Source organism: Colletotrichum phormii, assembly GCF_030913505.1.
Source record: "Colletotrichum phormii strain CBS 102054 chromosome Unknown BDP81scaffold_30, whole genome shotgun sequence".
In the NCBI taxonomy this organism is placed as follows: Eukaryota; Fungi; Ascomycota; class Sordariomycetes; order Glomerellales; family Glomerellaceae; genus Colletotrichum; species Colletotrichum phormii.
In genome coordinates this window covers 279595-300802 of record NW_026851472.1, presented here as the reverse complement: position 1 = coordinate 300802, position 21208 = coordinate 279595, and the positions used below count along the sequence as shown (strand labels likewise).

General features: G+C 53.3%; 7 protein-coding genes across 7 annotated transcripts; 4 read left to right on the top strand and 3 right to left on the bottom strand.

Moving 5' to 3' along the window:
• The first annotated feature begins 78 nt into the window (after positions 1 to 78).
• Positions 79 to 1826, top strand: BDP81DRAFT_439895 (daunorubicin C-13 ketoreductase). Its single transcript, XM_060591450.1, has 4 exons — positions 79 to 306; positions 361 to 593; positions 658 to 730; positions 784 to 1826. The coding sequence occupies exons 1-4, from the start codon at positions 233 to 235 to the stop codon at positions 1421 to 1423; spliced, it is 1020 nt and encodes a 339-aa protein (XP_060439260.1). The 5' UTR covers positions 79 to 232; the 3' UTR covers positions 1424 to 1826.
• A 1001-nt stretch (positions 1827 to 2827) lies between these two features.
• BDP81DRAFT_384879 (uncharacterized protein) lies at positions 2828 to 4203 on the top strand (the record flags this gene model as incomplete). Its single annotated transcript, XM_060586961.1, has 5 exons — positions 2828 to 3029; positions 3088 to 3167; positions 3232 to 3608; positions 3670 to 3734; positions 3806 to 4203. 5 exons carry the CDS (start codon positions 2828 to 2830, stop codon positions 4177 to 4179), a joined length of 1098 nt encoding a protein of 365 aa, XP_060439259.1. The 3' UTR covers positions 4180 to 4203.
• Positions 4204 to 7663: 3460 nt separating this feature from the next.
• On the top strand, positions 7664 to 9886 carry BDP81DRAFT_485006 (uncharacterized protein). The gene is made up of 5 exons (XM_060595132.1): positions 7664 to 7868; positions 8026 to 8173; positions 8226 to 8410; positions 8460 to 8941; positions 8998 to 9886. The coding sequence occupies exons 1-5, from the start codon at positions 7746 to 7748 to the stop codon at positions 9461 to 9463; spliced, it is 1404 nt and encodes a 467-aa protein (XP_060439258.1). The 5' UTR covers positions 7664 to 7745; the 3' UTR covers positions 9464 to 9886.
• Positions 9723 to 10271, bottom strand: BDP81DRAFT_268863 (uncharacterized protein; the record flags this gene model as incomplete). The annotated part of the gene is made up of 1 exon (XM_060582915.1): positions 9723 to 10271. A coding segment is annotated over one exon (549 nt), but the record flags the coding sequence as incomplete, so codon positions are not given.
• Positions 10272 to 11723: 1452 nt separating this feature from the next.
• On the top strand, positions 11724 to 13613 carry BDP81DRAFT_332440 (UV radiation resistance-associated protein; the record flags this gene model as incomplete). The annotated part of the gene is made up of 2 exons (XM_060585594.1): positions 11724 to 12101; positions 12162 to 13613. The coding sequence occupies 2 exons, from the start codon at positions 11724 to 11726 to the stop codon at positions 13611 to 13613; spliced, it is 1830 nt and encodes a 609-aa protein (XP_060439256.1).
• A 320-nt stretch (positions 13614 to 13933) lies between these two features.
• BDP81DRAFT_332647 (WD repeat domain-containing protein) lies at positions 13934 to 17797 on the bottom strand (the record flags this gene model as incomplete). The annotated part of the gene is made up of 2 exons (XM_060585610.1): positions 13934 to 15558; positions 15652 to 17797. 2 exons carry the CDS (start codon positions 17795 to 17797, stop codon positions 13934 to 13936), a joined length of 3771 nt encoding a protein of 1256 aa, XP_060439255.1.
• Positions 17798 to 18617: 820 nt separating this feature from the next.
• BDP81DRAFT_137040 (uncharacterized protein) lies at positions 18618 to 20022 on the bottom strand. Its single transcript, XM_060581797.1, has 3 exons — positions 19680 to 20022; positions 18881 to 19627; positions 18618 to 18832 (listed from the first exon to the last, which is right to left on the bottom strand). Exons 1-3 carry the CDS (start codon positions 19847 to 19849, stop codon positions 18721 to 18723), a joined length of 1029 nt encoding a protein of 342 aa, XP_060439254.1. The 5' UTR covers positions 19850 to 20022; the 3' UTR covers positions 18618 to 18720.
• Positions 20023 to 21208: the final 1186 nt, after the last annotated feature.

The following is a 21208-nucleotide window of genomic DNA, read 5'->3' as shown; positions in this document are numbered from 1 at the left end:
AGCAATCCTGATAAGTATCCGAGAAGGGAGCCCTTTGTTTTTGTCCCCGACATCTGATACAGTGATGCCAGATCGACGAATCCTTCGTGCTGAAGATAATAAGTACGGTGGAAAGACAGTAAATAACGTCGTACCATCGTACAAACAACTTGTTGCGATTCTAGAATTTCGTGACCGATTCAATTTTTCTTGTTCCAACACGTTTCAGTTGGAGAACAACAAGTAGCTCAAAATGTCTGGAAAGTGGGATCCCCTCACTGATATGCCCAACCTCGAGGGTAAAGTAGTTGTTGTCACCGGCGGGAAGTACGTTGTGGGCCCAGTCAAAGAGAGCAAGGAATTCTGTTGACACACCCGCAGTGCAGGCATTGGCTTGTCAACCGTCAAGTACCTCGCCCTTCGAGGTGCCAAGGTTTACTTCACAGCAAGATCAAAGACCAAAGCCGATGAGACTCGCACCGTGCTGACGACCGAAAACCCTGCGATAAACGCCGCCAACCTGCATTGGCTTCCCTTGGACTTGGCAGACTTGAAGTTGGTCGCCTCCGCAGTTGAAGAGCTGAAGAGCAAGGAATCTAGGGTAGACATTCTAGGTGAGTTACCCTCCTGCTTTTCAGAGTTGGAGGCAGAACCATGCTGATAGGACACCCTTCAAAGTAAACAATGCCGGTCTAGCCTCCGGCACGACGGAGACGATGGGTCCCGGGTGGGAATGGCACATGGGGGTCAAGTAAGTACACCAAAAACCACGTGGGCATATTTGCTAATATTGCATGCAACTAGCCACGTCGGGCACTTTGTTTTCACCAATGGCATGCTGCCGCTTCTCAAGGAAGCTACAAAACAACCTGGGGCCGACGTCCGCATCATCACCCTCAGCTCCAACGTCAACTATGCCATGCTGCCATCCAACTACAGATTCACCTTCGATTCCGCGTCGTTCCTGACGAAGCCTGTGCCTTACTACCCGTGGCAATGGCGTTATATCGTGAGCCGTATATTCGTGGTCGACATGATCCGTTATGCCGTCTCCAAAGTCGCCAATCTGCTCTTCGCCCAAGAGTTGCAGCGACTTCTGGATGAGCAAGGCCTTCCGATCCTGTCCATGTCAGTGCATCCGGGTGGCGTGGCCAGTCCAGGTAGCAAGGACATTGGAAATGCCCTCTTTTCGTTCGTCAGATCAGCGGCCTTCCTCACGGTCGACCAGGGCGCCATCACGTCCGTCTTCGCGGCCACTGCCACCGAGGTTCGCGAGAACGCAGACAAGTATAAGGGTAAGTACTTGGAGCCGTTTGGCAAGATCGTAACCCCCAATCCAGTCGCCAAGGACTATAAGCAGGTGAAGGGCATGTGGGAGCACACCACAGTCGAAGCAAACAAGTACTTGTCGACTCTTGGCCTTGCACCTCTTCAAGAATGGTAGTCTCAACGATCAATTGGTGGCAGACGAGACTTGTCCAGGTCTCAACACAGATGTTCCATCCACCCTACTCCAGATGTACACGATCAATCATACAGAAGACGATAACATAACAAGCTTTCATTCGAATCCCTTACGAAGAATACCATTGATCCACAGCCTGCGTTTATGTGGATGAGATATAGTCGTCTGAAGAGGTGTGAGGATGGTTGAGAATACCTCAAAGGAACCAAAACGCGCACCAATTCTTCAGAAATGAATTTCAGGGACACTTAACCCCATCACGGGAGCTTCAGAGAGAGATAATGAATTTCGCAGCCTCTAGTAATAATTACATGACGTTTCACTAAGGATGATCTCCCGGGATGACCATAATCTTACGGCAGGATGCATGCTTAGCACTGGGACCATCACAATATGTCACAAAGATCCCAATAACAGCTTCCAGACCAACGTCCAACCTCTCACAGATGCCTGTATCCCACGTGTTGAGACTGCCGTGATAACATATCGAGACGGTCCGGCCCCGTCAGGTGAGTCGGCGAAGGCAGAATTCTTCAACGAGGCGTCAGTGCGCCGCGATTTAGTCTGCTCCAAGTCCGAGGCACTAGGTTGGAAATGGTGAGTTATCTCGGTCTAATTTGGGATTGCTAATTTTGTTCTGGCCGTGTTTCCCCATGAGGAATTGGAGAGGATGGTCTTGTGGCGGCCTCTTGTCGATTGGCGTCGAGATAAGCTGTGCCGTAATCTTCTTTCCATGTTCCAAACGGGAATCCTCTTCGTCTTCCTTCCCTTCGCAGAACGAGTCGGTGATGTGAAGTCGAATCTACGAGGTGATTTAAAAGATGGAAAAGATCCTGCCTTGCAAGTATTTGCTGTCAAGAACCTCTCTTCTCGCACAAAAGCCGAAGGGCCAGAGCATATCGCGCTCCATAAACACGAGTCTGCACGTCCACCCTCAAGCATTTTATGAAGACGTTGCACACTGCAGTGCCTTGGAAGCTGCTGCTAGCTCCCGCCCGTTGACGCGGCACTCGGTGGGATTTCCTTATGATCTGCTGGTGTCTTCGCGTGGCGCCGAAGGGGAGGAGGCGCAAAACGTCACTCGTGAAACCACCGTGGCTTGTCGATGCTCATGACAACGGCCGTGATGCATGTGCGTAGAAGACTTTCGAGTCTGTGTAGAAAAGCCAATGGCCTCCCGCCACGCGACGTGCTTTCGTCATGGTGCTCGATGGTTCTTTTCAGTAAATTTTGTTTCTCTTCTCGCCCAGCGCCTTTCACTTCTTGCTTCCGACATTGAGTGTCGCCATGATTAATCGATAACACTTATACGACTTATTTCATTTCGATACACCAAATATGAATAGCGAGCTCGCCAACGGGTCAAATCTGCAGGTCGTCAGGATGGGAGCAGACACTGGTGATAAGAGGAGTCTGGTAACAGTGGTTTGGGCAGTCAATCTTACGGCTTTCGTTCTCGTTGGGATAGTAGTGCCTCTTCGGATCATCGTCCGCTGCACTGTAACACGGGATTTCTTTAGCGACGATGTGCTCCTGATCATCGCCGCACTCTTTACTTTCGCAGTATGCGCGTTACTTCCAATCGGTATGGTTTTGTTCCGTGGAAGAAAACATCATAAGCCTGTTACTTACGAAGATGCCAGCGACCGACCTAGGACTTGGTCTGCACTACTGGAATCTCGATGCTGAATTTCTCCCCGACAATACCAAGAGCTTACTTCAGGTATGTATTGCGAATGACTAGTAAGACAACTTTCGGGAATGGAAATGACTGACAGACCGTATAGCTCATTTTCATTGCTAATACTTTATACCCCTGCGCGATCGCGTTCACTCGTCTCTCGGCCATCGGCTCCTTTCTCAGACTCATAACACAAAAAAGCGCGCGTTGGATCATGTACGGTGCGGCGGTAATCGCTGGAGGGTTCGGCTTGGCATCCGTATTTGCCGTCATCTTCCAATGCAAGCCCATGACGACAGCATGGGATTCCTCAACTAGCGGCGCGACGTGCTATCCATTCATCGACTTCCTTCATGCCAGCGCGGCGTTGAATATTGCAATCGACCTGCTGCTATGTACAGTGCCGCTGCCGTATATCTGGAACATGAAGATGGCGACAGGCAAGAAAGTTCTGCTTACGATCCTCTTTGCCTTTTCTGGGCTGTGAGTTTTTACCGGGATGGTATTGGATGGAGAAGAACGTTTGAACTGACAAAAGACTCAGATCATGTGCCGCGGCGATCCTCAAGCTTGCCGACCTAGAGCCCCTGAGCGATTCTGACGTGACCTGTATGTTCACCTTATACCCCAAGATAGCATGTCTAGAGAAAAAGTCGCAGTATTAACTTTCACCGTGATAGACAACTGGGTCTCGTGGGTGCTCTGTTCCATCGCTGAATGCACCATCGGCATCGTCTGTATGTCGATACCGCCGATCATTCCTCTCTTCACCAAGTGCTCCCGCAATAAGCCACCCACGGCTCGAAAGGAAAGAAGCAAGTCGTTGCGGTATACCTTGTTTGCTGAAAAGCCGACGTTCAGCCGCGCTGTGGCGCCGCGAGTCATCAGGCCGATGGCGACACCGTGGAAGGATCAACCGCTCGAGAGGACCGTTAACCCAGACTACAAGCCAGAGTTCCACTGGTTGAGGTTGGAACAGCAAGGATTTGGCCGTTGTTGGGACAGGAGCCCTCAGTCTACTAAGGCGGATCAGTTTCTCGGAATTGCGTTGTAGAAACCTTCCTTCGTCATACGTCACTTTTGTTTGTTACGGTTTCGAGTTATTCAGCGAAGGAGTTTGAGAGGTTCCCACATAGACGTACGGATATATTCAGATGGTGAACGGATAAAAGACAGTTGCGAACGGACTTTGTATAAAACAAGACAGAAGTCATCATGAATCTATCGATCGAGTATCACAAGTGTCATCGCACAGTAACCTGAGTCGGTGAGTATGTGATCAAGGCCGTGCGGTATCTGTAATCCACCCGAGAGCAGCGGATTGTCAACTGCCGAGCTTCGATGAAGACCAACTCTACCGAAGTTCTCCCATATCGACTCGCACGCCCGTCAACCAGTCAGCCGGTGATGGTCCCGGCACCGGAGCGTCGCCGGTGCTCAGGAAGAGCATCGTATTTGATTGGGTGAGCGTTGTTGTAGCCAATGGGGTTTCCATCCGCGGCCGATTGCCGCTGGTAATCAGGAGTACGTAGGCAGTCACGTCTCCGCCTTATATCCTCCAGTCTCCGGGGCTGGATCTTGAAGTCGTCCGCCCACGGCCAAAGCTTTTGAAACCCAAGCACTTGCCATGGGGTGATATTCGAAGCTTCTGCTGGCTCCCGTGGGTACAGACAAGATCCGGGTGTGGTCTGGACTCATGCCGACATGGTCTCATGCTTATACCGTTGCTCGTGGTCGAACCATCCGGTGGTCGAACCATCCGGTGGTCGAGGCGGACCAAAGCTGGAAGAAGGGCTGACAGCTGTGGTGTGCTTGCTACTGACTCTGCTAGACTGCGGATCCGCGGGCCTCGTTTCAAGCTGTCTGGGAGGATTTGACAGACGGACTAAATACGCGGCAACGAGAATCTTGAACAGCACAGATATCAGTGGCATTTTCCGTGTAGAGAGATCTCGGAAGCTCTCGACAACCCGCGAGAACAGAATAGCTTGATTCCCATGACCCAGATGATACGAGAAGTAATTAGAATGATATGCTGGTGTCAACTCACTATCTACGATCTTGAATTCTAGGCAGCATACTAACATTAGTTCGAGACGAATCTCCCACAACGCCGCTTCTAATAATGCAATGCTGTAGACGTAAAATCGGAAGAAATTCCGCCCCCTACCAGGAACCCGAGCCTCCGATGGAGATCTAATACGATCTAGCAGGGAAGAGACTAGTAAATACTGGTTCGACCTTCGGAAAACTGACGTGAGAGTTGATCTAAAAGAGCCTAGGCTGCACCATAAACCAACTGACAGAGGCGAAAAAAACCACCCAGTGTGCCAGTGCTCTTTCTGGGGTTTTCTGAAACTACCAAGCTCACCTCCACGCCTCGGGCCACGTCCCTGCTTCATTCCATCTACGCCGTGGGCAGCAGGGCCAGACGATGGCACGAACACCGCATTAAGCAACAAGGGGAACACACTGGACAAGGAACTAGGGCCCGCGTCTATCTCAGCCCCATCGAAAGCCCAACTCCGAAGAGCCATCAACCTGGTATCCGGACCCCAATCATGACGTGCAGCCGGCGACGCAGTCACGCAGCATTCCAAGGGCGACTCAGAAAAGTGCTGCCACTTCGAATCAACACGATCTCAATCGAAACCTAAAATCCTAAAAAAAGTCACATCAACTTTGGTTGCAGTTGTTGTCCGCGCCCGTCCGCCACTCCCCCCTCTCCCGTTCTAGCGCGCGGGTTAAGAGAGAACAGATCGAGTAGAAGGACCAGACAAGGAAGTCATCACCACCGCCACAACCAGAATCCCGGCAATGACGGTCCAGGCGTCGCCTGACCCAAGCGCCGGGAGAGACTTGCTTCTGCGGAGTTAGCGCCTGTATAGCGCCGGCGACCATTGGAACAGAGTTCGGCCGTGGTTTGATATGTTCATTCGGCCCAAGTTATTTAAAGGGGGTTAAATCTGCAAATTGGGAATCAACAGTGAACAATTCCTGCGCGCCGTGACGCTAGAAGTCGCTTGGAATCTACGTTTAAGGGTTCTAGAAAGGAAGCTGAACGCAAGTGGAAAGGTAGAAAACCTTCGCCCTCAGTTACAACATACCTTGAGACATTGAATCTCTGTAGAATGGGTGCTGTCTTAGTTATTGCATCTCTGTGTTGATTTGGAAACTGCCGACACCATCTTTCTGTAATTCAACTTGGTCATTCGGACTGTAATTAGCAGCCGGCCGTGCCGGGCTCGTCCTCATTCTCTGCTAAGCACATCACCAAAACACGAAGTGAAGTCATGACCTTGCCTAATTAACCCCCCGTCGCGAGTCATTGGACAGGCTGATAATTCGACGTCCGGTCAGACCTCTTCAGAGGATTTAGCCTGCCTTTATCCGCTCCCCTACCCGACATGGCCAACGACTTAGTGTCCGTCCAAAGGTATGGACGCAGCCAGTAAACAACGAGCTGCCCCTGAGGCGCCCGAGCGGCATCAGATTCGCCGACAGGTAGCGTCCGAATCTCTCTGTGGCTGGAACTCGCTCTCTCTTAACCTCCCTCTCAGTCTCAACTCTCAAAGTCCTGTCTTGTCTGTGTCTTCTCATCTCGAACGAAAATGGCCAAAGGGTGGTGGGGGGGCGTCATAGGCGAGGGACCCCCTTTTGGCATGTCGCTGATCGCAAGTTTCCCATCCCCGCACTGACAGGGCCTAAAATGTGATAAAGCTCCTAAAGAGTGGTTCTTTCATCGGGGAGGTCTTCCCGATTCATCGCCCCCAACGCAACCCTACCAACTCGGCCGTACGAAGCACTTTCAGCTTAGCTTCCACCCATTTTGAGTATTGTATTCACTGCCTTCTCTTTTTTCAACGAGAAGGTCTAGTTGGGCCAAGCGGGTATGGTAGATGACGGAGACAATAAAACAAGTTACACAATAGTAAGAAGTACGGGAGGGCGTTCGGCGCAGGCCCACACAGCCACTACCATTGTACCACTCTATGTACTAAACGACTTCGAGTGTTTCTAGACGCATTGGCAGTCCTTCTTCTGGTCTAAACTATCGTCGGCCAGGGTTCATGCAGAGGCGTGTGTCAGGAAAAGCCCACCCGCCATGTGGGTTCCCCTGCATTTTTTGCACCTCTGTTCGCACTTGCTTCACGTACCTTCTTTTTTTCTCCTTGCTGCAGCTGACAGCAGTTCTGACCCCCCCGGTGGACTGGCCCGCTTTTGCTCTTTTCGCCCGGAAGTCTGCCGCGTCGACGCAGAGACAAGCGCAGGTATCTGTGGGTGTGGTGGGTTGGTCGAGGTGAAAGATGGGCTCGCGCACTCGCGCGATAGAGGTCTTGGCCACCGAGTGGGATTCGAGGAAAGTGTGAGTGGAAGAGGGAGGGGTCCAATGCTGCCCACTGCGTAGCCTTCTTAATTCGTTCCAGTCTCTTTCTCGTAGGAGGTAGGTCGGATAAAGGGCCTTGCTTCATATTAAAGAAGACGGACGGGTCGCACAAACACCCTGAAGGATGGAGAAGCTCCTTTTCTTCCCCCTTCGCTTCTTTGTTTTTTCTCCTGGCTATTCCCTGGGTTTAATTACTTGTTTCTGTTCATGAGTTCCACCAGGGTATCTAGGAGATGACCACGAATTCGAGGCAGTATGGCCGGCGCTCGCTGTTACTGCTTCCGCTGTGGTGTATTGCTTCCTTAGTCGAGGCACAGAGCGTCGCCGGCCTGCTTACACAAGTACCTAATTGCGCAGTAAGTCAACCCCGACGTCAGGTTTCTTGTTGTTTGTCCAACTCTGTTGTTTGCTTTTTTACTTGCAAGCCCTTGCATTCCCGCCATGGGGCCTTGTCAAATATTCTCCGAATCGTACCTTACAGTAGGGCTGACTAGTCATGTTTGTTTGCGACAGCTTCCATGCATCACACAAGGTCTACAAGATGGCAACTGCAGCTTGACATCGGTTGCGACCGTGACTGAATGTTTCTGTTCCAATATCAAATTACAGTCGGATCTATCGACATGTGTGCAACTCAAGTGTCATCTCGAAGACCAAGCTCGTAGGTCTTGCGCCAGATTTAATAATAATTTCGCCGGACTAAATGTAATCAGGCGCCGCAAAGCTCGAGACAAATCTTTGCGATGCGTATCCCAAGGAGTCTAGAAGTAACGAAGTCAAGACCATCGCCATCGTCCTATCAGTCATCACGTTTCCCGTCGTTGCGCTGCGGTGCATATCGCGATGGAAGACCACCAATAGACTATGGTGGGACGATTGGACGGCAATCTTTACAACAGTGAGTAAAGCCCGAGCAACACAGAGGGCAGAGACTGACGAGAGATCAGATTTTACTAGCCGGCTTGGCTGGTATCGAAATCGCGAGTGCCGACCTAGGATTCGGAACACACTACTGGAACATCGATCTCGACGCCGGGACGAAGCTACTCAAGATTTTCTACGCCGTTCAGCAACTCTACATCTTGATCCAGGTCTTCGCCAAGATCTCGATTCTGTTGTTCTTCTCCCGAATCTTCCCCGCAAAGTGGTTCCAGCTCACCGTCCGCTACTTCATCATGTTTTTGCTGCTCCACGGCCTGATCTTCCTCCTGGTCATCGTCTTCCAGTGTACGCCAGTTTCTTCAGTTTGGGATAGAAGCAACCCGAACCGGACATGCCTCAACGTTACTGCCATTGGATACGCCGGAGCAGTCTTCAGTATTGTGGAGGATGTGGTGATTTTGGTTCTGCCTATTCCTGAGTTGGTCAAATTGCAGCTCAACATCAGGAAGAAAATTGCACTAGGCTTCATGTTCAGCCTTGGCTCATTGTGAGTTTTCTCGAATGACTGTCTTTGTTGAAGACTGAAACTAATACGAACTGTAGCGCCTGCATTACGACCATGGTCCGTTTGAAGTACCTCGTCATGTTCTCGAGCACTTTCGACGCCACTTGGGACAACGTCGACATTGTAATCTGGTCCATTATCGAGGAATTCTGCGCCATCCTCTGCGCAAGTCTTCCAGCATTGCGGCCCTTACTCCAGAAGGTCCCGCAACTCTTCTCTAGCAACAAGACCAACACCAAAAACGTCAGCTTGGGGACGGTAAACTCGAGACGCTCGATGCTCAACATCGGCAAAGACAAGTTTCACGAAATACCCGAGACACCATCGATGGCATCAGAAATGCCGCCCACGCCAATCGACCTTGCGGACGAGATGGCAGCAAGGGCTGACGGGAAACGTCAGGTTCTGATCACCAAGGATGTCAAGGTCAACGTAGCCAATTTCGAGCTGCAAAATGTAAAGTCTAGCAAGAGGTGGCAGAAGAACGAAAATGGGAGGTTCTAATTCGCCAAGTAGGCAGACAGCAGGAGCGAGAGTTGAGCACATCCAGCGTTATGGATAAACTTTTGTGTATTACATTGGCGTTAAAGCGACGGCGAACTTGGAAAATTGATTTGAGAGCGGCGGAATACCAATATTCAGAATACCGTTATGTTTCAGCAAGGGTATAGAACACGATCAAACTTGGGATGTGTGTACAATGGAACGAGTAATGAGCAGATCAGCCGTCGCGCGCTTTGTCCAGTTCCTGCGTCTCTCGTGCCTCCGCCTCCTCCTCTGCAACCAGGTTCCAGTCCTCATCCAACTGCCGACGATATTCTGCCGCTGCCAAGCCAGTGGTGACCACCAGATCGAGGTCGAGATCTACGAGAGCGGCATGCAGCTCGAACCCGGGTCCCCACCCGGCCTTGCCCATGGTGTTTGTATGACTTGCAGGTGCAGGACGGCTCCCGTCTTCTCCACCCTCTCCCGAACTGTGTTCTTCAACTTTTTCTCGTCCTCCTTCGGTTCCAGGACCAGCATCCACCACGTGCAGCCTCGGACGGAAAAAAGCTAAAGTTTTGCCGTTGACATCGACGAGCCTCATGCCCTTGCCATGCTTGCCCAGCTCCTCCCACCGCATCTCGCCTGCGCCCAAGAAGCGGAAGTTGAGAGTACTCGACAGGGGGTGCTTGCGGGCCATCTTAAACTTGACACCTCGGACGGTAGCGTCGGCTCTCGGGGGTATTTTGCGGAGTTTGACAGCGGCGATGGGGCGGTGTTTTGCGGAGATGGCGTCGCAGTTTACCCGCCGGATTTCCATTTTGGTCATTTTGGTGTTATGACTGATGGCGTATACTGCGGTGAGACATCCAGTGTGTTTGAGTAAGTTGACGATAATGGCATCGTCGTTACCTCTACTGAGGACGAGGATGTGTTGCGGCTCTGGTGGGGTTTCCATCTTTGAGGAATTAGCTTGGAGGAGACCAAAAGAGCCGGCGGATAAACTGAATGATTATCATGCTTCACCCCCTGGGGCTGGGAAGACGTTGAGCAAATGTATTCCGCGGATATCTCGTATGTTCGTTGACGTATGCCAAAGTTTTTCAGAGTTACTCAGCGAGACTATCTGCAGGCGGCATCCCACGGCGTCCTGAAAGTACATAGACCGAAGACGGGATGGAGAAGGCCATAGATAGCGGTTCGTCCATGAACCTCGGGCGCAATGGTGAGACGGATGAGCGAACCAAAGTGTCAGATCCATGAGGGGAGCTGAAGAGCCACACTTGCCATCCAAAACCAAGCCCCAGACGCCCGTCTCCTATCACTAGATGAGCCTCGGCCATGCTACGTACGTTTCTCCGATGACGTACGTCTCAATGTTCCCTTCCCCGAAGCTTGATGTGCCGACGACGGGGCAATCCCAGGATTCCACATACGGCCAAGCTCGGGCATTTTGGCAGTGATTTAAGGTTTCGGCGAGGGCGGGGCGATCGGAGGTGGAGTCACTCTGCAGTTCGCCGTCAGGGACAAGCCGTGATGCCGGTTCCACCGGGGGAGGGAATCTCGATACGACGGGCGTATCCATGTGTTACCGGAGACTTAATCGATCTTGGCCCTTCTTAACCTTGATTGACTGACAGCTGGGTATCAGAGAGAGGCATGTCTAGCCGGGGACAGTCCATTTTTTGGGGTGTTGCTGCAAGGAACGACTAGCTTCGGTCAATCGATGGTTAGCAATTGTGGTGGAGGGGTTGCCTTTTGGCGATCAGAATTGAAGGCGTATCAGTGCTTGGGAAAACGTGAAATTGTATCCTTATGAGTGAAGGAAAAACAAAGATGGATAGGTGCTGAGGTCGAGTCCACCACAGCTCACTTGCATCAATGGAGGATATGTACGTATGCATAGGCTGTCTATCGAGTGCAAGTTGTAAGCAGTAAATGCATCTAAGCAGCTATGACGATGGTGGGGCTAATTTCAAGAGCAGGAAGGAACCCAGGGAGCTCCTTCCTGCAGCAAAGGAACCGTGCATCGGTGAAGTACCTTCCGTCAGCAGCAGTGACAGCAGTGGCAGGAGCAACGTGGACGGGCAACCGGGAAGCTTTGCCCGCTTGGAAACCCCAACCCGACCATCACCACCCGACATCACAATCCTTTGACGAACTTGGCGTGCGACTCTTCACACCACATCCTTGTCAAACTACATGCAGAGCTGCGACTCGCGGTCTCATGAATCTTTGACAGAAACCTCCCCACCGGCCATGAATTGACCTGCACTTCAAGATGCCTCCGCCCGAGTCCCGCCCCCTCCTTATTCCTCAGAACCGCAAGCTTCGTCATCTTCGAGGCATCTACCTCCGAAACCTCAGCTTCATCCGCCCCCGAGGCCATACTATCGACGATACTGCTCTGAACAAGACATCCTCGAAGCTCGAATCCCTCCGCGACACCCCCCAGCTCCAACATGCTCTCTCCAGCGACAATCTGCGGCCTAAAGCTCCGCGCCGCCGCAGCACTGCTCTCGCCCAGGCTACTCCAGTAACGCGACAGCGCATGCTACAGTTGACCATTGACGGTAGAGCCGCCGATGTCTTCTTCTCGCTGCATTGCGAGGGCGAGGATGAGCCAGTGTACATTAGCGAAATGCAGGAGCATGCGACGGTATGTCGCGTTCCAATTCAGCCACGTATCTGGTAGCTGGACTGACAAGAAGATCAACAGAACTTCAACTTCCAATTCTTCGATCTCAACCACCACGGCCCCTCCGTCACTCGCTCTCCGGTATTGACTATCAAGATCTGGGCGAAGCGAACAGCATGGACCCTCCTACTCCACGATACAGTCGATCTTCGAAGCTTGCATTTCATCGGCAGCCTCCAGAATCGCAAGTTCCCACCCAACGGCCTCATTTTCCACCTTGCCGACGGTATATACTCCCTCGATGTCCCGGCCAAGCCCACACACCCAAAGGAGCTGCCGCCCCTTCACACATCTTCTTACAACGCACTGATGAAGCTCGCGACCTTGGATAACTCGATCCAGGACGCTATTGCGACGCAGGAGCAGCTCACATGCCAGATCAACGGCATACTCGACAAAACCGCGCACAACGAGACACCAGCCGCCGAGGAGAAGGTGAAGCTGGCCAACAAATATGTGGCGCAAGAGTTGCGCTCTTTGAAGGCAGCCGAAAAGCGGCGAGAGGAGCTACGCGAATCTCTCAAGTCGCGCCGAGAGGCCATTGCCCAAGGCCGCGCTCTCCAAGACAAGCTCGCGAAGGACATTGTAGACGCAACAGAGCACCTGTCAGCATCCAAAGAAGTTCTTGCCAAGACCAAGGAGACGATTCGCGGCCAGCGACGCCGCATTTGTGCCGACCTCGGTAACATCTACCAGATCACGCCCTGTCCTAGTGGCGCTCCCCTCTCTTTCCAGATCTCTGGCCTCCCCCTTCCGAACACAAGCTATGATAGCGCCACTTCACGCGGACCTGACGACGATCTTCTCTCCGCCGCGCTGGGACATGTTGCTGCTCTGACGAATGCGCTGCAATACTACCTCTCTGTACCGCTCCCATACCCAATCACCCCTTTTGGCTCGCGATCCTACATCCGCGACGATATCTCTCTGCTCACCGACCTGAACTCGGTGCAGGCGGCTCGACAGCGTGATTTCCCCTTGTACCTCCCGCGAGGTGGCTCGACCGCGGCCCAATATCGATTTGACTACGGCTGGTTCATTCTCAACAAGAACATCGAGGCTCTCTGTGCAAGCCAAGGATTGAAAGTCGTCGATATCCGCCACACGCTGCCTAACCTTAAGTATCTTTTGTATGTGTGCAGCGCCGGTACCGAAGAAGTTCCTGAGCGTAAGAGAGGCGGCGTCCGTGGCCTCTGGGCAGGACGGTTCAAGGGTCGCATCCCTTCGTCGGTAGCAGGCGTTGGCGATGGAGACTCGAGCAGCGTCGGTGGCAGTCGCCGTGGTAGTACCGACAGTGAGGTGCTCAGCCGGCAGCGCGATGAGCTCCGGAAGGCCATGACGGTTCGTGATGGGGCAAATTCTCCGGTCGACTACAACTTCAGTCACGGCAATGGTGGATCTGCGGGTTTGCCGTTCGACGAGTTCAAAGTCTCGCTGAGAACCAAGGGCATGAGAGAGAATGCTGGAAACTGACGGCAGCTATCACCAGAAAGTCCAGGATGGTTCAATGTTGGTCAAATTACGTGGTTTCATTGTTTGAGATACCCCGGCGATCCGTCGCCGCCATAATAAAAATTGCTAATGCTGGAATCAATCGTATCGAACAACATCCGATGGGAATCGTCTCCATGCCCCAATTCCCAAGTGAAAAGTACAAACAGCAAATCCGTGAAGAACATGCTTGGAAACACCCATTTGCTTCCCCAACGCCGTGAAACCTCATCTAATACAACTCAACACCATCCTTTCTCTTGCAGCGATTACAGAGACCGCCAAAGACGACCGAGCTGCCACTAACGCTCCGTCGGCACAAACTTGACGCTCTTCCTCCTCTCGCGCTCTCCAGGTCCATTCCTGCTTCCCGGGCTGGAACTCAGTATTCCCGACGTAGGTGTGCCGTTCGCCAACGCCTCGCGAACGCTCTCTACCGCCCGGCTCTGCGGCACTTCAACGCTGTCGCCACGGACACCAGGCGGGATCACAGGGCTCCGTCCTCCTTCTGCTTTACCGCCGCCACCGACGCCGCCGAGTCCACCTCCTCCGATGCGTACCTTCTCAACAGCCGCGCGACCCAATTCGTCGGACCGCGTCGTCGACTTTTCGTCCCGCCACTTGCCTGGAAGACACGCGTGTCCGCAGCCGTCGAGGGGACAGCACCCGTCACTTAGCTCGTAGCTGCCATCGTTCGAGGGCGCGTGCCAGTCCTGGAGACAGGTCGCGTGGCCGCCATGGGCGCAGCCTGGACAATACCACCATATACTCATCACCGGATCGGCTGGTATCTGGGTACCGGCGACACCATCCGCGAGGGAGAGCATCGTGGCTGTCGTCTCGCGGTGGCCGCATACGGCGCAAGGGGCCATTGTCGTACGGCAGCGGCTGCATTTCCAAAGGGCGCTGGAGCCGAGAGACGGATCTAACTCTCGGGGCTTGTGGCAACTGGGGCAGATGAAGCCGCCCTTGACGCCTTGCTGGGCGGGACCGAAGATGGCAGTGTAGTTTTCGCCCCAGTCTGGGATGCCTTCGGGCCAGCCCTTGATACATAGTTTGCGGAGGAGGGCGGCTTCGATGAAGAGCTTCATTCCCGTCAGGCGAGCGTGGTGCTGACGGAGGATGGAGGATGCGCGATGGGGATCGATGACGGATTCTGGCACGAGGGGCTTCAGGAGTAGGACCATCGCGGAAGCGTTCAGTGCCGATGTCCGAGTCTCAAAGTCCAGGGCGCGAGAGAGGAGGGTATATGGGTTGAGCGGCGGAGAGTGATCTGCCTCTGGATTCGATGCTAGAGGATGTGGGTATGATGGGTCTTCCGGCCATGGGAGGTAGTCGGATTCGAGGATGTTTGGCGTCGTGTCATGTTGAAGGGCCATAGCGATCCTCGGAGGACTCGACGAAGCAACACCAACATGAAGAGGTGCATGGTCTTCGTAGGTTGCAGGTAGGGATCCTAGCTGTGAATGTGTCGAAGGTTCATCGGTAGCTGTATCAGAAGCCATGGTCGTCTGTGAAATCATGAAAATCTCTTCCGGAGAATCCTTGGGCACACTCTCGCCAGGACCATGAAGTGACGCTAAGGCGCCGTGTTCGGGAGAGTCCTCGATTTCTCTGCCACGGATGCGGCTCTCATATTCACCCTGTTCTTTAGCATTCCGTTGACGTGTGAGTTGAGCAGGATAGCTGGTGATGGATTGCGCCGATGCCGACGTCCCTCCTTCAGAGGACGATGCCAGCCCAGAAGTTTGCCGGCTGCTTTCAGACATGGAGAACATTTGAGAGAAGCCATCAGAGTCATGTCGCAAAGGGCGTCGACTATTTGGCGTGCGGGGGCCATAGTCCAGGGGCTTCTGCTCCTTTTTCTTTGGCTCGGGCACATCTATCGCTTGAGACAGGGCGTCAGTATCATAGAAGTCGTATCCCTCTGTGATGGAGGCCTGCGTCTGATCGCTTTCTTGACTTGTGGTGGACAAAGGAACCGAGTCCAGTCGCCTCCTTGGACTAATATTAAACGTACTGTGAGCAGCAGGGGGCAAAACAAAGCTATCCAACTCTTTGACCGGCGGCAGCTGAGCTTCATCAAACTGGTCTGCATTTTCCTCGTTAATGGCCCTCGCAATTGGTGTCGCAACGTTGGAGGTGCTTTCAATCTCTTCGGAGAGCAAGGACCGTGGTCCCAAAGACTTACTGTCTATGCCATTCGACGTGAGAGTGGACGGCCGTCGCGGAGTTTCTTCCCCATTCATCTCTACAACAACGTCTAATGCTCTCGGGACCCTCAGCTTGGGGATATCTTTGCCTTTGGAAATGGACGGCCTCTTCTGAAATCGTCCAAGTCTTGTCTCAAGATGAAATTGCGCTCTCCTGATCAACAATAGGTTCATGGAGTAGGCCAGGATCCGCCATGTTTGTGCTAGACGAAACAGGTTGACGTGTTCGGCAGCGCGCGCGTATTTCTCCATAATCCCGGCGATCCTCTGAGCTAGAGGCTTTGCTCCTTCGACAAACGGGAGTTCTCTGTCGATCGTCTCGAGGTAGTAGCTAGAAAGGTACTGATAGACATCGACTCTTGCGGCTGCGGGTACGTGGCCAACAGCCATAGACTGCTGAGTCTTGTAAGTGCCAGTGACTTTGATGGCTTGCTCGAGACCTAGAACGAGATCGTCGCCCAGGCCTGGCCCAGATGGAGGAGTAGTGCTGAGTACAGGAATAGAGCGCAGACTATGCCTCCGTTTCCTGCTCACTCTCCGACGAGGCCCTAAGAAACTGCCCACAACGTCTTCTTCAGAGTCGCTGCGGCTGATGCTCAACATCGGTGTTGTTGGGCTTGAGCTATAGGAAGTCCGTGGAGGCACAACGCTTGGCTGATGATGGACGATAGGAGGCCGTGGGCGGTCGTGTAGTCGCTCGTCGAGGAACATGACAGCGTCGCCTCTAGCAGATAGTGCCATGGTCGACACTGATTGCCTGTCAAGGACTTTTGGCGCGAATGCTACATCGCATTGGTTGAAGAAGCCGTCGTGGCCGACGGTCCACAGAAGGTCCTGGTTTTGCCACAGCAGCCCTGAAGGCGAAATCTCGAAGCGCTCGATCTCTTTATATGGCATGGATGGTCTGGCCAAGTCCCAGATATGGACGGCGTTAATACCGTACCGCTTGTGGCTGCCGTCGTCGTAGGAAACAGCAACCTGGGCGGCACGTTTTCCCTGGGCGCTGGCAGACCAAAGACCAGGCCGCCAAGCCACTGCGGACACAGATGCAGGCGTGTATATAACCCATCGTGGCTTTTGTCGCTTGTCGGCGTTCTTAGACATGTCCCATACAGCGCATTTGCTGTCCCATCCACCGCTGATCAGATGGTTGCCGTCCGGATGCCATGAGATGGAGGCGCAAGCCTTGTCATGCGCAGGAATTTTGAGCAATGGCTGGGCAATCTTGCGTACATCCCACTTGAGCACAACACCAGACTCGGTACCGCAGGCAAAGTAGAAGCCATCTTTCGGCGACCATTTGACCTGCCGAACACCGTCCGCATTGCACTTGTATGCACCTCGAGGACTGTAGGTGAGGCCTCCTGATCTGCTTTGTACTGGTGCGCGAATGTCAAAATACCGCACCAAGCCATCCTGACTTCCGGAGAGTAAAGTGGTTTGCCTGTGGGGGTTGATATCGAGACTGTTGACCTGGCGCGAATCCTCCCTCGTCTGCACGAATTCGAGCGCAGCGCCGCCTGTCGCAATCCTCGAAAGGTCGTAGGAGAAGATCTTGCCGTTGGCGCAGGCCGTGAAGATTGTGGCGTCGCCGTGCCATTTGACGTCTCGGATGGAGAGCTGGTCTGCCGTCAGAGAGCTCGATGCGCCCTTGCTCGAAGCCGAATTGATAGCGGCGCGGAGGTCTGTGCCTTCGCTGACGGACAGCCCGTCAAAGAGGATGGTCTTGAGGACATGTCTACCGGCAATGACAGCAGCTCGGTGATCGGTGGAGGTATCGAGGCATAGAATGGGGGCGCCGGCAGGGTAGACGACGTTCTGGGAGGCACTGGGTCGGTAAGAGGCCTGGTATTGCGGCGCACTGGTGATGCCGATGGAGTGGGTGTCGGTGCTGCTTTCGGCAGTTACTTTGCCGAGTAGTTTTCTCATGATCTTGTTTTCGCGGCTATACATGGAGCTCGCACGGCGCCATTGGCAACGCCGTTTAGGTTGCGGTCGGTATACCGAGAGGTTATTCGGGTGGTGGTGGTGGTGGTGGTGGTGGATGTGATGCGATGGGAATGAGTTGAGTCGCAGCTCTCAGCAGCGATTGCGACAGCGACGGCAGGCAATCGGGGACGGTGGGAGCGAAGCTCGGCGCGCCCAAGCTCGGGTTAATGGCGGCGTGTTGCTGATAAGAATGTAACGATAAGATAAGATAAGTTATCGAGATGAGATTAGATAAGAATCCGATAGTGGGGTCCCCGTCGCTCTCCCTCCACCTCCTGCAAGCTCTCTCCTTCTTCATCACCAGCAACATCACCATCACCACTATCGCCTCCTTGGCTTTTGAGGCGGCCACTGCATTGACGAAGAATCACAACGGCCGGTTCTGGCCATCGAAGACAGCCGGTACAAACGAGACAGTACCCAGACTGCGTGCGAACTTGGGTCACCAGATCCCACCACTTGGATCGACTTACATCCAGATATTGTAATGATTTCCTCAATCCGCGGGCCTTTACGTTCTTCGACCTCTTGGCTGGTTCCGAACTTTATAGATTCACGATATCATTGGGATGATTCTTCTATTTACCTCATTCGGCATCAATCTCATAATTCATCGTCTTGGCCAGACGTAGCGCTAGTCGACCTGCCCTCATTTCCCCTTTATCATCCCTTATGTTTTTAAATACCAACAAGCCCGACCTCGCTTGCTTCCAAAAGCGAACTCGCACCGTGGCAAAGGCAACACCATCTAGTGGACAGGGATGCAAGACACCGCTATTCAGTCCTCCGATTGCTGTCATCGCCGCCAATTGTCGGGTGCATCGAAGATGAGGCACTTCACCTCGGCAGGTTGCCTTCGGGTACGGCGAAGCATACCCATCACCTCGCTATTCTCTCCGAGACCTCATTGTTTTTGACTTTTTGACTCTGCCTTTCTGGCCCCTCGCTGGCTGCATCGTCCTGTTCCTCCCTGCCTGTCTCGCACGACGACCTTCTGCCCTGTTAAACGTCAGCAAGCGTATGGGATGATGAGCAAATTTGACTCACACAAGCTGGTGCAGCTCTTCAGTCTCCAAGTCTGATATCGCTGAATCCGAACCACGACGTTCATATCCCACCTCAATGGGACCTTGGGGTATGAATACTGCGGGCGACAGCACCGCAGATGCTGCTGGGATATCGTCTTCCTTACGGCTGGCCTCTAGAGATAGGGAGTGATTCGAAGTCGGGACCGCATTCTCCGATGGGCCGGGCACATCCAGTTCCAATATTGGATCTCGTTCCTTGTCTTTCGAAGCAAGTTCCCACGTCTGATACGCCAGTACTTCGTGGGGATGTACCGAGGACAGGTAATGCGTCAATGGCTGGTCCGCTTTGGCATCGTCGGCGCCTTGGGTAGCCCCAAACGGCGACGTGCTACGTTCGACCTGCTCATACACTCCAGGCACTCTTCTCTTACCAAGGACTACCGATCCGCAGTTCGAAGAGCTCTGGTCTCCTTGTCGGTCGTCCTCATCGTCGGGAGGCAGCCAAAGCGCCCGTCTCTCATGCGATTGAGGACATGCCAGATAAGATTCTAGAGGCCCGGCGGTTGGTGGTGTTTTTGTCGCCAAGCTATCGGACGATGAAGCCTCGGGTGTTTGTGGAGTTCCAGGCCTCGAACGCGCTGCTCGACCTGCCTCGTCATGTTGCGAGGGAAGGCTTCTGGGTGTGATTCCGTTGACGTCTACGATGGACTCAGGAGATGGAGCGGATGACCGACGGAAAGCTTGTTTTGGAAACTCAATCTCTGGGCTATCTTCGATTAGAACACGTCTCTCATTGCGCTGGGGAGGGGAACCGTTACCGGAGCACATTCTCCTCCTCTATCCTTGGTTCTAGGCTGATGCTAGATCCGTCGGGGGAACTTGATCTATCGCGGCAGAAGCCAGGTACGTTGACCTCCGAGCTCATACCAATGCCATGATATTCAAGGTCGTCTAAGCCGGGCAAGAAGATAGGGCTCGGTATGGTCATCCTGAAGAACAAATACGCGTAATTACCGTGGCGTATGGCTTCTTTCTCTCTTCGCCGCGAGAATACGATTTGGGAACGACCAATGGTACTAGCAGCCAGCAATGAGTAAGGCAGTGAGTAGGACGAGAAAAGCAAAGATTGCACAGAACAGGTCTGTCTTGCCGTTGGATGAAGAGTATAGTACAATCTGCTCTTCTCTTTTGGACTCTTGCGCACGCCAACACAGAACGAGCGAGTCCCAAGCTGGCGGCGCAGCAAGGCGACCACTATCACGCTTTGAGAAATCCCGAATCCAGAGCGTTGGGTTCCGGCCCGTGTGAAAGTCTGGACATTGGCGAGACAGTGAATGGTCACACTTTTAACTGACCACCTTCATCCTCCCAGGCCGAAGCCTCTTCTGCAGACGACCGTTCCTACATTCCCTGGCCAAGACAAAAGGGACCGGCAGCAGGATGGTGATACGACCACTCGTAGACTATGGTGGGGTCGCGCAGGGTTCCCGACAGAACGGCACACCAATTCCTGGGAGATCCTGGGCGGCAATAAACAGCCACCCTTCCCCGTGGCTCCCACCGCGGAAGCCCGGCGGGGGACACGAGTAGGGCTTGACCGGGGCCCTGGTCGCCATCCTTTCTTTTTCGTCATGGCATCTCACCCCCGACTTCATTTCGAGGAGCAGCTGCCTCGTCTGAGAGGGTGCCGTTTGGTTGGAAAATGCGCCGGTGGTATGGATAGATGCCGCTGTAACACTCGTCCCCTGGCTTGCCAACGGGGTTTGCTCTGCCCATCCATCCTCTGCATGTCTCTGTCTGCGAGTCTCTACTCGTGGATGGGCTGATGGGCGTGTGGCTTGACGATGATTGACATGCACAGCTCACGACATTAATGAAAAAAGCAAAGCTTGCTCATTGCTGCAAGGTCGGCTCTTCGCGGCGACGAGCGAAAGCGGACTCGAACGTTGCATTGAAGACTATCATTTGCCCATCCGGGAGAGACATGCATCCATCGCAAAAGCACAGAGCCGAGCGCATTACTGAATTATTGAAGGCTTCATTTAATCTCTGTGTTGCAGACTTGCATACTCCGTACACATCAACGGGATTCTCATCCGGATATAAGACTTCAGGATTTGAACATTCTCTCAAGTCTCAACCCACGACTCTTACAGCATCGTATCATCTCACTTTCTATGGTTGTGTTTATCTTTGCCATTCAACTTTGACTTCGACTCAGCATTTATTCCCATGCAGGGAGGTGTTGGCAATCCGCTGAGAACGGCTAGAGATTCGTCAGTTGTTCAGGGGCAGCCCGGACGTCCCGTCGCGCCCGCTCCTCCTTACCATTCTGTTGGGTCGTTCC

Excerpts from the sequence above, each read along its gene's own strand:
- BDP81DRAFT_485006 (XM_060595132.1), top strand. The coding sequence starts at position 7,746 with ATGACCACGAATTCGAGGCAGTATGGCCGGCGCTCGCTGTTACTGCTT. Across the intron at positions 7,869-8,025 it reads CACAAGTACCTAATTGCGCA|CTTCCATGCATCACACAAGG; the intron begins GTAAGTCAACCC and ends TGTTTGCGACAG. Across the intron at positions 8,411-8,459 it reads GGACGGCAATCTTTACAACA|ATTTTACTAGCCGGCTTGGC; the intron begins GTGAGTAAAGCC and ends ACGAGAGATCAG.
- BDP81DRAFT_439895 (XM_060591450.1), top strand. The coding sequence starts at position 233 with ATGTCTGGAAAGTGGGATCCCCTCACTGATATGCCCAACCTCGAGGGT. Across the intron at positions 307-360 it reads GTTGTTGTCACCGGCGGGAA|TGCAGGCATTGGCTTGTCAA; the intron begins GTACGTTGTGGG and ends ACACACCCGCAG. Across the intron at positions 594-657 it reads ATCTAGGGTAGACATTCTAG|TAAACAATGCCGGTCTAGCC; the intron begins GTGAGTTACCCT and ends CACCCTTCAAAG.
- BDP81DRAFT_137040 (XM_060581797.1), bottom strand. The coding sequence starts at position 19,849 with ATGACCATACCGAGCCCTATCTTCTTGCCCGGCTTAGACGACCTTGAA. Across the intron at positions 19,628-19,679 it reads GAGGAGGAGAATGTGCTCCG|CCCAGAGATTGAGTTTCCAA; the intron begins GTAACGGTTCCC and ends AATCGAAGATAG. Across the intron at positions 18,833-18,880 it reads GAAGAGCTGCACCAGCTTGT|GGCAGAAGGTCGTCGTGCGA; the intron begins GTGAGTCAAATT and ends GACGTTTAACAG.